The sequence below is a fragment of the Notechis scutatus genome, chromosome Z (assembly GCF_049901735.1).
Source record: "Notechis scutatus isolate UNSWTSFEM ecotype Mainland chromosome Z, rNotScu1.2, whole genome shotgun sequence".
NCBI lineage: Eukaryota > Metazoa > Chordata > Lepidosauria > Squamata > Elapidae > Notechis > Notechis scutatus.
The window spans coordinates 119070822-119086802 of record NC_142025.1 but is presented as its reverse complement, the minus strand read 5'-3'; the positions used below and the strand labels follow the sequence as shown (position 1 = coordinate 119086802).

The following is a 15981-nucleotide window of genomic DNA, read 5'->3' as shown; positions in this document are numbered from 1 at the left end:
GGTCCTCTGGAGATGGATAATTCTTCCCTAGAACAGGGGTGTCCAACGGTGGGAACTTTTGAAGACTTATTGATTGATATTTTAATGTGTTTATTGATTTATTGAATTTATATTGCCGCCTATCGGCCCGTGGCGACTCGAGGCGGCTTACAGAATGTAAAACCATCTTTAAAATTAAAAAAAAAAAAAAAAAACTAGCCAAAAAATATATATATCAAGGGTTTCCCCCAACCTTGGCCACTTTTAAAACTTGTGGACTTCAACTCCCAGAATTCCCCAGCCAGCCATGGTGGGTATGTAGTAAGCGTAATAGATCTTGACTTACAGCAAAAGCCAGCTGGGGAATTCTGGGAGTTGAAGTCCATGAGTCTTAAAGTGCCCAAGGTTGGAGACCCTGATTTAAGACTTCTGGACTTCAACTCCCAGAATTCCCCAGCCAGCTCTTAGCCCCACACTTTGCTGAAGTCAAGATATATTATGCTTACTGCATACCCACCTTCTATTAAGAAAGTTACTTTCCATGGCTGGCTGGCTGGGGAATTCTGGGAATTGAAGTCCACAAGTCCTAAATCGGAGGTCTCCAACCTTGGCCACTTGTGGACTTCAATTCCCAGAATTCCCCAGCCAGCCATGGAGGGTAACTTTCTTAATGGATGGTGGGTATGCAGTAAGCGTAATATATCTTGACTTCGGCAAAATGGGGGAGGGGGAAAAGACCTGGCTGGGGAATTCTGGGAGTTGAAGTCCACAAGTCTTAAAGCGGCCCAGTTTGGAGACCTCTGAAATAAATGAATAAAGCACAATAGAAGAAAATCTGGCAAAAAAAATATAAATGAATAAAAAAAATCACCCCCAACTCCCACCTGCCCCCAAGGACAACCGATCACACGAGCCATTTGATGGGCTCCATCCCGCTCTGGGTTCCCAGGCCTGCTGGCAGGACCAGGTCTTCAGTGCCACCTGGGGGAATGATGATCCAGAGGAAGGAAGCCACCATGGAGAAGGCCCTTCTTCTGGGTCCCACCAGGTGTGTCTTCCTGCCTCCCCACTCTAATGGGTCTATCTATTGCAGGTGTCCAACCTTGGCAGCGTTAAGCCTGGCGGACTTCAGCTCCCAGAATTCCCCAGCCAACTTTGTTGGCTGGGGAATTCTGGGAGTTGAAGTCCGCCAGGCTTAACGCTGCCAAGGTTGGACACCCCTGATCTATTGTATCCATCCATCCATCCATCTCTTTTTTAATTGTTTTTTTTCCCTTTTTACATATCTCAATCGCATATTAAACAGTACTGCGACCTTTTTTGTTTTTTACAACTACATGTCCGATACAATCTATACGTTCTATTTCTATACTTTCTACTTCTATTGTACACATTTCCTTTCCTTGTTTCTATTATATATATACAATTGTACCATTTCTCTCCCCTATTGCATTATATTCCGAATCTTCTTTTCCTTTTTACTCTGCAGTCAATTTATCCGTTTCTGCACAATCAAAATTTTAATCACTAGGCTTTCGGATGGTATGCAATCTTTTCTCCCAACACTGCACAAAGGCGATCCTTGCTGCTCTTATTATGTGTAGCCCCATATATTTTAACCTTTTATTATATTTCCCTTTAATTATCCCTAGGAGAAATAATTCCAGAGCGAATTTTGACTTCCTGTTAGTTCCTGTAATCCCTTTTGTATTTTCTTCCAATATTTTTTCGCTTCAGGGCATAACCACCATGCATGACAGAAGGTCATCTGTCATCTATTTCATCTATCTCAGATAAAATCATGGAATCCTAGGGCTTGGGAAGGGGCCTTGGAGGTCAGCTAGTCCAACCCCCCTGCTCAGGCAAGGAGGCCCCACACCATTCCAGACAAATGCTGGTCCGTTAAATGTCCAAGCTCTTCTAAAAAGCCTCCAGTGATGGAGCACCCACAACTTTTGGAGATCGTGGCACCCCCGTGTAGACCGCGTTGCAATAACTTGCAATAACAACAGCTGGCTGGGGAATTCTGGGAGTTGAAGTCCCACCTGTCTTCCAAAGTTCCCATGGTCGGCCTCACGTGGGATACATTAAATTATCCCACTTATTTCCAAAGAAAAAAAGGTGGGGGGGGGGGTTTGAATAGCCACAGAAGGTTGCCCAAAGTCCCCTTTGGTGTGGTTGTGCACGCACAAAGATCCATTATGCATGCAAATATGGGTTGTGCGATTTTTCCAGTTAAGAGCGCAAGGGCTTGGCGTCTGCCCTGGGCCGTTTTTACAAGGCGTCTGCTACCGTGTCCTTTTTTATAGAAAGTCCTCGACTTATGGCCAAAACGGGGAGCTGAATTCCTCTTGCTAGGCAAGACAGCGGCCAGCTGGGGAAGGGCACAAATGGGGGAATGGTGTGATTCCCTGGAAAAGCTGCAACTGTCGTAAACCGTCATAAAGCATCCCCTTTGCGACCTAACGAGCAAAAGTCAATGAGGAAACCGGATTCACTTAATAACTATGTGACTAACTCAACATCTGGAATGGCAAGGCAGGTCGTAAAATGGAGCAGAACTCATTAAACCAATGTCTCACATAGCAACAGAAATGTTGGGCTCAAAGGACTACCTGTATGACGGCCGGTTGTAAGTCACTTCCTTGCCGTTGTAAATCTGGTCACTAAACAAATGGTCATAAAATGAGGACAGCCTGTAACTTCTCTGTCCCTTTGGGCATTGCAGGACAACTTTATGCAGGTTGGCCTAACTTTAGGACAGCCTGTTTAGTGACCATTCAAACTTACCACGGCACTGAAGCAAATGACTTATGACCATGTCTCACACTTATGACTGTTGCAGCATCCTTGAGGTCACATGATCAAAATTCGGACACTCCATATTTATGGGTCCCGGGGTCACGTGATCCCCTTTTGCGACCTTATGGCAAGCAAAACCAAGGGCGAAGCCTGTTCACTTAGCAAACCTGTTACTGACTTAGCAACCGCAGTGATTCGCTTAGCGACGGCGGCAAGGAAGGTCATAAAACGGCAAAACTCACTCATATATTTTGGGCTCAATTGTGCTTGCCAGTCTACACGTTCTCCTCTTGAGCAGGTGTTGTTTCAACGGGAACGTTTTCAGGATTTAAACGTATTCTTTTCCCCCTGATTCGTTCATTTATTTCTGAGAATTTGGTGATTGTTATTATTATTATTATTTCATTTGTAATTTAGTCTGTAGTGTTGGGATCCGCTGTCTGTGACCCAGCAGAAGAGTTACCTTCAACCTCTGGAGACTGGGAACACATTTTCCGATTTTGCCTTGGATATTCCTCCCAAGTATTTATATACTTGACCCATCCGTGAAGGAAGGAAACATTTGATCGTTGGCATCCAGGATGTCAAACAAGGAAAACATTAGCAGCATCTACAGTAGCCTTCACTCTGTGAGTTTTCCTCTGCGCTTGCAAGAAATTATGCAGGGTGTAAATCCCAAATTTCGTAACGGTTTACTTCATTGACATGGCACCTTGTACAACAAAATTAAATCACATCTTCAGTGTACATTATACCTATAAAAAATAAAACACGCTTCCTTCACATTCTATACAATTGAATATTGCATTCATATTGCACTATACAGGAGAATTCGGTATAGTTACTGCTCTGGGATAGAAGCTGTTTTTCAGCCTATTTGTCTTGTTTTTATTATCCTGTACCGTCTGCCAGATGGTAATACCGTGTTTTCCCCCCAAATAAGACCCTGTCTTATATAGTTTTTTGCCACCAAAGAAAGGTGCCAGGTCTTATTTTCAGGGGACGTCATCCACTGATTAACCTCACTTGTGTGCATAGCCCCAGCCTCCTTTTCGCTGTCAGAGGCCTTCAGGAGCTTCTGTGGCCGGCAAGGCTTTTCTGAAGGCCTCTGCAGCTGATAACAGAGTTCTGGATCGATCCAGAGCTTTGTTCTCAGCTCCAGAGGCCTTCAGGAAAGCCTTGCCGGCTGCAGAAGAAATGGGCCAGAAAGGCAGCTTAATTTTTACCCGTGCACTCTGGAGTGGGTGGGATCTTAATTAGGGCTTATTTTTTGGGGGGGGGGGGGTAGGGCTTATATTGGGTGCACGTGTAAAAATCAAGCTAGGACTTACTTTCGGGGCAGGTCGTATTTTCGGGGAAATAGTATAAAAATAAAACACAAACACATCCTTCACATTCTATACAATTGAATTGAAAACCCGCTGATACTGCATTCATATTGCAATCTATACAGTAGAATTCAATATAGTTACCGCTTCTGGGATAGAAGCTGTTTCTCAGCCTATTTGTCCTTGTTTTTATTATTGTCCTGTACCGTCTGCCAGATGGTAATGGTTCAAAAAAAAAAAGTGGGGGCGAGGATGAGATGGATCTTTGAGAATATTTTGAACATTCTTTTTTTAATAGGTGGGTGTATTTTGAGGCTTCCTCAACGTGGGATGTGCAGGCATGATATTCTTCCGATTAAAATCGGAATTCCGATTTTTTTGGGAATCGCCCCCTTTCCCCCAACCCTTCTTCTCCTCCTTCCCCTCCCCTCGGAGGCCCCGAGTCAGGAGTTCCTGGCGCGGCTCCAGTCCAGCGTTGCCTCAGGAAGGGAAAGGCAAAAAGGAAGAGCCGCGGTGGCGCTTTGCAACGGCAGCAGCGGCTCCTGGTTTTGCCTTTCCTTCCCGAGGCAACGCGGGACTGGAGCCGCGTGGAGCTGCGCTGGCGGTAGCAACTCCTGACAGCCCCAGCCGGATACCTGAGCGGAGCCCGGGCGGTGCGAGTGGAGGCCGCTGAGCGGCAGGAAAGGGAGCTGGGCCAGCCACAGACACGCCCGGCCCTGGCGAGGGAAAGCAGCGGGCGCTCCCGGGCACGCGGCGGGGGTCTCTTTGGCCGGCCCCGATTTTTTTTCCAGAGCGGAATATCATGCCTGGATGTGTTAATCCCGGATTACTTTGTAGTTTGACGTGCCCTCTTTTGAAAGAAAAAACAAAACAAAGACATAACAGTTCATTCCTATTTGGGGAGCTGATGTAGGAAGTCCTCCCCTTACAACGCCCATGATGGAGGCTGCCTGTAAATCACCTTTTTTTGGTGCCGTTGTAACTTGAAACGGTCGCTAAATGAACTGTTGTAAGTCAAAGACTGCCTGTACACAGAAGCCTTCCGTTAACTAGAAACCTTTTGTGTTTCTTTCTCAGAAATGTCTTTTCCCTCCATTCCTTTTTTCTGAAGCCATCACAACAAGCCATACATTTTCCAAGCGAAAATACCGATTTATTGCTGTGTTGGTCTCTTTTCCCGCAGTGCCACCCCAGGAGACAAGCATCCGGTCCACAACACCTTCCCTACAAGAATACCATCATGCCATCCACCACTCCTTCTAGGTCAATTTTGGCGCAGAGAGCCTTCACCCACAGCACCAAGCACACCATGAAAACGGCTTACCCCAAGAATCCAGGTAAGATCTTCCTTGAGTGTTTTTTTGTGGGTGGGGGTGTGTGTGGATGTCCCCGTGGGAACCTTCATCTCACCTTTGCAGGTGATCCAACGTCTTCAAATGCTCTTGAGAGCCATTTGGTGTGGATTAGGCCCTGTTCTACTGTATGCTGCTGTACAAATAGTCCAGGGGTCGGCAACCTGCGGCTCTAGAGCCGCAGGTGGCTCTTTCCATCCCTCTGCTGCTGCTCTGTTGCTCAAAATATGTGTCACAACCGCCATTGTACGACACCCGCTGGCATGCGATTTGAGCTTTCCAACCCTTGGTCGGTTTTGTGGCTCCTGGTGTTTTCTGTGGGAAAGGGATCCAAAGGGCTATTTGAGTGTTTAAGGTTGCCGGCTCCTGAAATAGTTCTTGATCTACAAAAACGTTGGTTTAGTGGCTAACCAAGGAGAGAAGCAACCTGGACTTAAGGAGAAAGTTGCAGCTGTTCTGTCCTTTGATTCAATTGTTGTGTATAAAGGCAGGCAGATAACTCTACAAATTCTTCCATACAAAGTTTCTTTTATTAGATTATATTAGATAATCTCAAGGTAACTCACGGTTACGTCGAGATGCATCTAATGTCCAATTGTTGAGATCATAGTGTAAAATGATAGTAATCTTTCCACCCCATATTTCATCCCATAGTAGTGGAGCCAAAGGAGAGACGCTAGCACGATGCTAGGGTCCAAGCAAGAGTGAAGGAACCTCCCCCAACCCACCAAGGGTCAATTCAGTGACCAATCAGGATTACCGATGTGGCCACATGACATGAACTACATTTCCCAGGATACCTTAACTACATTTACCATGATGCATTCCCTTAAGGGGACAGCTTCCAATTCCTAACTAACTATACCAATCCCCATTAACTATAACTGGCTGGACAGCACACTAACAGGGAGGACAATTGACCCGTGGAACAACTTGCCACCAGAAGTTGTGGGCGCTCCATCGCCGGAAGGTTTTTAAGAAGAGACCTGGACGGTTGCTTGTCTGAAATGGTATAGGGTCTATAGGGTGTACATATATGCTATAGAGTCTCCTGCTTGAGCAGAGGGTTGGACTAGAGGACCTCCAAGGTCCCTTCCAGTTCTGATTGATCATTTTGGTTGGTTGACCGTTGAAAGCTACAGCGGCACTGGGGGAGCTGTGAGTTTTGCACTTAGCAGCATTCCCAAGGGTGACATGATGAAAGTTGAGACGTTTGGCAACTGACAAGCCGCGTCGACAGAGGCGGCTGAATCCACCTCATAGCTGCCTTTCAGGTGGTCCTTGATTTACAACCACAATTGAGCCCCAAAATTTCTGTCGTTAAAGTGAGAAATGCAGTCAATGTTGCCCTAATTTACGGCTTTTCTCGCCGCTGTTAAGTGAGTCGCCGCAGTTGGAAAAGTTTGTCACCCGGTCGTTAGGTGAATCCGATGTTCTGCACGGAACTTCGCTGGTCAAAAAGGTCGCAAAGGGGGATTACCTGACCCAGGGACACTGCGACCGTCATAACTATGAGTCAGTTGCCAAGCGTCTGAATTTGTGGTAACGTTGAACGGTCGCTAAATGGGCTGGTGTAAGCCCAAGGGCTTCCTGGAACTTATTTAAATCCTCGCGGCCCATACAATTGGGCGCGGCTCCCGTTAACAAATGCCTCGCGACAGAAATTCCACTCTGGGTTGTGGCCGTGTGTCAAGGACTCTTGTCTGGTTTTCTGGCTCTCTAGGTATCGCAGGGAGGGTGCCTCTCAAACCCGCTTCCGTCGCCCCGGCCTTGCAGGACAGCCCACCGTGAGTATTTTTCCCCCCAAGACAATGACAAAAGTAGAGAGGGCGTTTGGGAGCGAGCTCAGCCTTTCTCGGCTTATCAATAATCCTCAACCTATGACCATTTAGTGACGGCATCGTTCCCACAACCACCAAACTTGGCTGTCTTTAAAGTCATTGACACTCACGCACACACACACACACATATAAATTGAGTGGTGAGTTGGCCTAGTGGTGGAGCTCTCGCCTCACAGGAGCTGGGGGTTCGAACCTAGATAGAAGCAGATATTTCTCTCCCTTGGCACAATGAGAATATATCTGCTGCGAACCCCGCATTGGCGACAGGAAGGGCATCCAGCCAGTAAATGGTCAACTCCATACGGGGTCATTAAATGAAAAAAAAAATTATATACTCGTGCTTCGCTTCGAAACTATGCGATCGGTCTTAGATTTTGGGAAGGAAAATAAGAGGGAAAAATTCTGCCTCTGCCTACCAGCATCCATTGGCATTCGTCTGGTTAGCGCCCTGTCAGTGTGGGAGAGAGTTGAGGGATGTTTGGAAACTGAAAGAATATTTGCCGCGTGAGCGAAGAGACAGCAAGGAGCCTGGGCGTGGCTTAGCTCAACTGTTCTGTACTAAAGCTGCTTGATGCTGCTGTGAAACTAAAACTGAAACTCCTCTGCTTGTGTTTTGCCTTTGGAAGAGATTTCTTTCTTTCAGGTGGCTTCAGAGTCTTAATAATAATAATAAATGATAATGATGGAAACACTCTAAATGCTCTGAGGGTCATTTGATAAAATCCTTTCTTAGGGAGCCCCTAGAAGCCAAGAGGAACCTACGGGCCCAATTTCAAGTTTGTAGGGTTTACGGTTCTGGAGATTTTGTGACGATCCGTGAGGGGCCTTTCGCTTATATATATATATATATATATATATATATATATATAAACGTACGTATGTGTTTTCTACCTTGATTCTCTTCTGCCCTCCCTTGTCCACGTCAGGCCAGAGAGGACCGTCACCATCGATGATTTTGAGATCGGGAGGCCGCTGGGCAAAGGGAAATTTGGCAACGTTTACCTGGCCCGGGAGAAGAGCTCCAAGTTCATCGTGGCGCTGAAAGTGCTCTTCAAATCCCAGATGGAGAAGGAAGGGGTGGAGCACCAGCTGCGGAGGGAGATCGAGATCCAGTGTCACCTCAGGTACGTGGGTTTGTGGCCCGAACCTCGGTCTTTACAGCGGGGCGGCTTTGAATCGCGGTTGAGAGGGGGCTTCTCGGTAGTCCTCCCACGACACCAAAGCTTGGCTGTCTTATCAATTCCACTTACCCTGTTTATCTTCATATATATAAATCTATATACAGGTAGTCCCTCTACTTGGCAACAGTTCGTTTAGTTGTCACCGTCCTCTTTTAACGACCCAATCATCCCTTCTGGGGTGGAGTCTGGGCAAACAAATGGAGCCGAGGGTTTACTGGCCGGATGCCCTTCCTGTCGCCAGTGCCGAGTTTTTGTTCGGCCGATACATTCTCGTCGTTTTCTCAGAGAAATATTAGCCTCCAGCTAGGGTCGACCACCGCACCGTAACAGCAGTTCAATTTAGTGACCGGTTTGAAGCAAGAACGGCACTGAACCATGTGACTTAACGGCCGTTTTTCCACCCATACAGCCATTGCAGCGTGTGTGTCCCCCGGTCGATAGACAAAAGACGCAGCTGAAATGGCGCGTCTTTGTGACGATCGCGGTGATGGGCATGCTTCCCTTATGGGCGTAACTTGAGGACTACCTGTGAAGCACTCCTCCCGCAGAGCGCTTGAAGGAAGGTTAATCCCTGCCCGAGATTACAGGGTTTTTGTAGAATAAGATGGGAGGGCCAAGCTGGGGAAAAAAAATGTTTTTTGTTTTTTTTTAAAATTATCGGGGTTGCCATTTAACGTGTCTCCCCGCAGTCACCCCAACATTCTGCGCCTCTACAACTATTTCCACGACAAGAAACGAGTCTACCTGATCCTGGAATACGCCCCGCGCGGCGAGCTCTTCAAGGAGCTGCAGAAATACCAGCGCTTTGATGAGCAGAGAACGGCCACGGTCAGCCACGTTCTTTGAGGACTGGAAACTTGGGGTGGGTGGGGTGGTTTTAGGTCTCCTCTTTCCGTCCAACTTCGGGTTAATGGAGGGCAGCAGACCTGAAGGTTTGTCTATTTTAATAGTTTATTTAAGAGAGAATCTTTGTAGCTCAGGATCGGACTGTGGCGTCCTCGGGCACTCTGGGCTTGGTGGTTTTCTTGCAGGCGTCTCACGACCCGACTAGGGAACGGAATCAGTGTTAGGAGGGAGCGGGTGGTTTTCTTGGAGACATTTCATGAAACCCCAATAGATAACATCATCCGTGTCGGGGAGTGTGGGGTTTCTCCCCTGTTTATATACCGTATAGTAGCTTGCCCTGCCCTTTTTGTGTGTGGGGGGAGTGTTCTTGGGGGGCGCCTTAATTAGGCATTTGTTACTTTCACGTGGATAGTTTCAGCTTGGGGGCACAATAGGCCAAGCCAAAAATTGTTGACAATTCCTGGCAAATTGTAGACGATCTCTGGCTTTCTGACATATCAGCTATCAACAGGCACATAGAGGCAAAGAACATCTACCTACCACATAAAGCAGACAGGTGAAAAAGCCGAAAGACCAGAAAACCTTTGCCAGCCGTCGACACCCAGACAAGCAGAGATTTAACACCAAGATTAATACTGATGCACAATCACTAAATAACAGCCTAATCGAGGCAATACCAAGGACATTCCCGTAAAGAGATGGCAAACTCTACTCCCTTCTAGCACTGACTATGTTACCTAGTTGGGTCGGGAAACGTCTGCAAGGAAATCATCAAGTTCAGAAAGCAACAACCCCCCTCTTCCTCCACTCCACAAACCCCATTCCCTTCTAGCACTGATGGCATCACCTAATTGGGCCATGAAACGTCTACAAGAAAACAATCCAGCTCAGAGCACCAAAGCCGCCACCACCCCGCAAGTAATTTAAGTTCAGGTTTTCCGTTGAGGGCTGTGGGTTTGGGCCCGGCTCTCCCCTACCTTCGTGCACCAAAACGGGCACTTGGGGTGATTTGGGCCTCCCGCTGAGGTTGGCATTACCAACACCCACCCACCTCCCACCTGATGGATTTCAAAGACCAGTCACTGTGCAGGGTGCCAAGATGCCTGACTGCCTGGCAGTGTTTTATTACATTTATAGGGTTTTTACAAGAAGACCAAGGCAACATAGATACAGGATCTGGATCGGAGAATAGATCCCACATGGGTGAACCCCCCCCCCCAACCACATTGGTACAACTTCCCAAACAATCCTTAAGACTAGTTAGTAAAATGAGGTCGCCTATATGTCTGTAAAGTCTGGGACTTTCCACCTTCACCAAGATGTAGGGAATTAGATCATGCCAATAGCCAAGAGGCCCCATATAGGTCTAAGACGCTGCGGTGTGCCACTAGCATCACCTACAGGATCTCAATTGCCACTACAGCCGCCCCCTTTGTGCCCGCCTCTACAGTTCATGGAAGAGCTGGCCGATGCCCTCCAGTACTGCCACAATAAGAAAGTGATCCATCGCGACATCAAGCCTGAGAATCTACTAATGGGCCTGAAAGGGGAGCTGAAGATTGCCGACTTTGGCTGGTCGGTCCACGCCCCCTCGCTCAGGTGGGTCGGTCGCAGGGGCGGGCTTCAAAAGCTTTGGCCGCGGGTTCTCTGCCCGGTTGATGGGTGGGCGTGGCCTACCGGGACTTCCGGGAGGCCCGTTTCTCGCCTTCCCCAGGCTCCGGAGGCTTCCCTCAAGCCTCTGGGAGGGCGAAAACTGCTTCCCGCGGGCTCCGGAGGCCGGAAACGGGCTCGTTTCCGGAACTTCTGGGAGGCCCGTTTTTTCTTCCTCCCCAAGCCTCTGTGTGGGCCCTGCACTTAACCTGGTATCCAAAACAGGCCACACGGAGACTGTGGGGAGGAGAGGGGTTGGAGGGGCAGGGCAGGGTGTCTGGGGCCTGCCAGGGATGGGATTTGGCGGTTCGTTGAATCAGCCGTAACGTTAGCAATGGGTCTGCCCGAATGTTCTGCCCAAGGCTTCTTGAGGCTGCAATTAATCACACACGCTTAGTCCAAACAACCCTCTTTTTATTTCAACGCTGGGAATTACGTGCATTCCCAGACCGCAATGAGTCCCAAACAGTCCCTCGAGATAAGCACCCACCTTTCTCTCCTTTGAATTGCTGCCAACAACTAACGTGCCAAATTAACTATAAAAAGCCAAACGGACTACAAAGTCCACCCGGAGAGTTTAAAACCGATCAGAGTGAACAAAGTTGCTTCCTGCAAGGGCTCGTGTCCCTTTGCTCCTCGTTTATGTCATATGGGAGGGCCAATCATTTCCAAGCCTTACTCTCAAGTTGCCCCTTTTATCTTAGCTGCTCTTTCCTTCTGGCAGCTCTGTGCCCACGCACGCTGGGAACAGGCTCCCCTTGTTCCTCTGCCTTGCTGCTGCCCGGCTCCGAAGGCAGCACCCCACTCCCAGACGGCCCAGGCCCCATCTCTGTATTGGACACAGGACCCTCGTCCGAGTCCTCCCCAGACTGGCCCATGGTCCTCCCCACTGTCCGGCTCTGCTGCCGTCTCCGCAGGCTGCCAACAGACCACAACACCAAACCTGGGCGAACCCTGTAACAGCCCACCCCTGGTTGGTGACCCCCCCCACACACACACACACTGACTTTGGGGTGGGCGGCTTGGGTGATTTGGAGCATTGGAAAGCTTCCCTCACGGCTTTCCTTGGGGTCGCCATCTTCTGTTTTTTTGTTTGTTTTGCAAATTGCTCTTCAAGGAGGAAGACCATGTGCGGCACTCTGGATTACCTGCCCCCGAGATGATCGAAGGCAAAGCCCACAACGAGAAAGTGGACCTCTGGTGCATTGGGATCCTGTGCTACGAGTTCTTGGTGGGGAATCCGCCCTTCGAGAGCGAATGCCACTCCGAGACCTATCGGCGGATCGTGTCGGTGAGCCTGGCCAGGACGAACAGAAGGCCTTCTGGCCGAGATTAAGTGTATAATTCCAGACCAGGTCGACGGAGATTCCTCGGCCACCCACCCAGGTCATGGGTGTTGTCCCAAAGGTGGTTTTTTCCCGAGAAGCAACTGGGCTTCCTTGCGTTTTGCTTTTGAAGACGTTTAGCTTCTCAATCCCAGAAATTTCTTCAGCTGTGACTGAAAGGTGGGGAACGGAAAGGTATAATTATATTTCTTGCAGGCAGTTGGTCATTTGCATCTTTTTAGAGCAGGGGTGTCAAACTCGATTTCGTTGAGGGACGCATCGGGGTTGTGTTTGACCTTGAGGGGAGGGGGCCTGGCCAGCTCATTGTCACTCGTGTTGGGGGAGGGGTCACCTGTGGAGGCCAAGTGCTAAGGCAGGACTTCCTTTAGACCCTCCCTCCCATTATAACCCTTCCTTAATTTTCTTTAATCCCTTCCTTCTCCCTCCCTACTTCTCTTTCTCAATTCCTCCTGCCTTCCTCAATCCCTTCCTTCTTCCCCGTTTCTCCCTCCTTCCTTCCTCAATCCCTTCCTTCTTCCTCCTCCCTCCTTCCCTTTCTCAATTCATCCTTCCTTCCTCAATCCCTTTTTCCTTCCTTTGTTCCTCCCTTCTCAATCTCTCCCTCCCTCCTTCCCTTCCTCCCTTCCTTTCCTTCCTTCCTTCCTTCCTCCCTTCCTTTCCTTCCTTCCTTTCCTTCCTTTCCTTCCTTCCTTTCCTTTCCTTCCTTTCCTTCCTTCCTTTCCTTCCTTCCTTCTGTCCTTTCCTTCCGTCCTTCCTTTCCTTCCTTCCTTCCTTCCTTCCTTCCTTCCTTCCTTTCCTTCCTTTCCTTCCTTCCTTCCTTCCTTTCCTTCCTTCCTTCCGTCCTTCCTTTCCTTCCGTCCTTCCTTTCCTTCCTTCCTTCCTTCCTTCCTTGCTTCCTTTTTCCTTCCTTTCCTTCCTTCCTTCCTTTCCTTCTTTCCTTTCCTTTCCTTCCTTCCTTCCTTCCTTCCTTCCTTCCTTCCTTCCTTCATGAGCCGAAGTGGTGCAGTAGTTAGAGTGCAGTACTGCCAGCTGCCTGCAATTTGACTGGCTCCGGGTTGACTCAGCCTTCCGCCCTTTTGAGGTGGGTAAAATGAGGACCCAGATTGTTGGCGGCCGAGAGGCTGACTCTGTTCACCGCTTAGAGGGGGCTGCAAAAGCACCGTGAAGCGGTATATAAGTGCTGTTGCCGTTCCTTCCTTTTCTTCTTCTTTCCTTCCCTCTTCCTTCTCTCTCCTTCCTTCCCCTCTTTCCTTATTTTTCCTCCCTTGCTCTCTTTCCATCTCTTCTTCTTCTTCTTTTTCTTCGCCTCTCTTTTTTCTCCTTTCATGTCCCTTTGCGTGCTTGAGTGCAAGAAGGGAAACATTTCTCATTTTGTTTTGCTAGTCCCCTGCCAGCAAAAACGGAGTCCGGGGGAGAGGGGAAGTGTGGCCTCCCCAGGCTCCCGTTTTTTCTGGCAGAAAGCTGCAGGAGAACATGGCCCTCCTGAGCTCGGTTTTTGCTGGCCGAGGCACTGCGGGTTGGTCCTTTTGTTTTTTTCCAGGGCAGCCCCACAGGCCGGATCTAAGCACCCAGAGGGCCAGAGTTGTTGAGGCCACTTGGAGGTTTGTCTGTGGGGATGAGATGTCTGCACCTGGGTTCAACGGTGAAATGACACAGGGTAGAAAGCACCCTGCAGAAAGCACAGCTCCACAACCCAGCTCCTTTCAGCAGCAGCTCCAAGACTCCACACCCCCTTTGCATTAATCGGGTGGCTATGAGGACACAGGTAAACCTCCAAGTGGCCTCAACGACCCTCTAAAAGGACGCAAATGACCAATTATCTGCAAGGAGCATAAATCCTTCCATTCCCTTCCACCCAGTCAGAGCTAAAGAAGCTTCTGGGATGAGAAGTGAAACGTCTTCAAGGAAAAAAACCCAGACAGTCCAGTTGCCTCTTGAAAAAGCACTTTTGGGACATTCAAGGCGAGGCTTTCCTGCCCGAGGTGGGATTGGAATTCATGGCCTCTTGGTTTCTTAAGCCAGCATCTTTCCCATCACACCAAACGGGCTCTCTTTAAATTTATTTGCATATATACATACATACATCCCGTGATCCCCCTTTTTCAACTTCTGACCAGCAAAAGCCACATTCACTTAACGCCCCTGTTGCTTGCTCAACCTCTTGAGAGAGATTCAACCTGGAAATAAGGAGAAACTTTCTGACAGTGAGAACAATCAACCCATGGAACAGCCTGACCTTGGAAGTTGTGGGAGTGCCATCACTTGAGACTTTCAAGAAGAGATTGGACTGCCATTTGTCAGAAATGGTGTAGGGTCTCCCGCTTGGGCGGGGGGTTGGACTAGATGACCTACAAGGTCCCTTCCAACTCTGATTATCTGTTATCTGCGGGGATTCGCTTAACAACGGTGGCAGGAAAGGTAAAATGGCAAAAAACTCAGTTCACGAATGACTCGCTTAGCAACAGAAATTGTGGTCATACGTTAAGGTTTACCTGTACACTCAAAAGAGAAGAAACCTATGATCAGATAACCCAGTTTTCTGCTCTTGAACCAGCCACGATGTCTGGGATTGTAGTCTAGTCACCTGCTGGGCCAAGGGTTGGCAACTTTAAAGTCTCAGAAAGCCATTTGGATCCGTTTCCCACAGAAAAGAAAACCACCAGGAGCCACAAAACCTACTGGAGGTTGAAAAGCTCAATAAATAGTGTGCTGGCTGGTGTCGCACATTGGTGGTTGTGACACATATTTTGAGCTGACAGGGAGCCTCAGATGAAAAAAGTCACATGCGGCTCCGGAGCCACAGGTTGCCGACCCCTGTGCTAGGCTAAAATAAGTTTTGCAAGTGTTTGCTAACTTCTCCATGTCTCCCTGGTGCGTTTGTGTGCTCAACTCGGCTCCATTTCCTTTCCTAACAGGTAGATCTCAGGTTCCCCTCCTTTGTGACAGAAGGCGCTCGGGATTTGATTGTGAAGCTGCTGCGTCACAACCCATCCGACCGTCTCCCGCTACAAGCCGTAATGAATCACCCTTGGGTGAAAGCCCACTCCAAGCGGGTGCTACCACCGGTCTTCAACCCGGAATCCCCGAACTAACGTTGGATACCCAGATGAATGATGTCCCCAATATATGGGGGCTGCTATGTTTTTGTTTTGTGGTTTTTGCGTGCTATCTCAGGGTTTTGGGGAGGGACATCTTTTCTGGATTGGAAACATCCTTGCACCCCAAGATACAGACAGAGATCTTGTTTCGGAGAGCTTGGAAAATAATGTGGGTGGCCACCGTCACCTGGACAGGCAGCTATGTCTAGATATAGGAATCCCCCTTTGATGCTTTGATCTTGGCTGACCTCCTTTGGGATCATCCCGGATCTGCCACTGTGTGCAACTTCTTGCAAATCTGTTTTTTTTCCCCAAGGAATAAGCCAAAACGGTATGCCCCATCTTAATATATATATATATACTCTAGAGAACTGTTAGTAATTTCAATAAAACTTATTTCAGACTTGGCAAATCAGACCTTTTTTTTAAATTGGTTTTTCTCCTAATATCTGCATATCTGGAAGTTGTGCTGATTATTCCAAGAACAGTGAAAATGGAAATAGCTGGATTGGCATTGGGGCTTGGCATGATGTTTCAATTAACCGTTGAAAGGGATAA

At 48.4% G+C, this 15981-nt stretch overlaps 1 protein-coding gene across 1 annotated transcript; it reads left to right on the top strand.

The window, feature by feature from the left end:
• Window positions 1-3222: 3222 nt before the first annotated feature.
• LOC113427319 (aurora kinase C-like) lies at window positions 3223-15547 on the top strand. Its single transcript, XM_026689805.2, is given in 9 exon segments — window positions 3223-3410; window positions 5293-5446; window positions 7185-7248; window positions 8229-8426; window positions 9173-9311; window positions 10780-10928; window positions 12097-12134; window positions 12137-12270; window positions 15241-15547. Coding segments are annotated over 9 exon segments (1101 nt in total). The 5' UTR covers window positions 3223-3362; the 3' UTR covers window positions 15418-15547.
• Window positions 15548-15981: the final 434 nt, after the last annotated feature.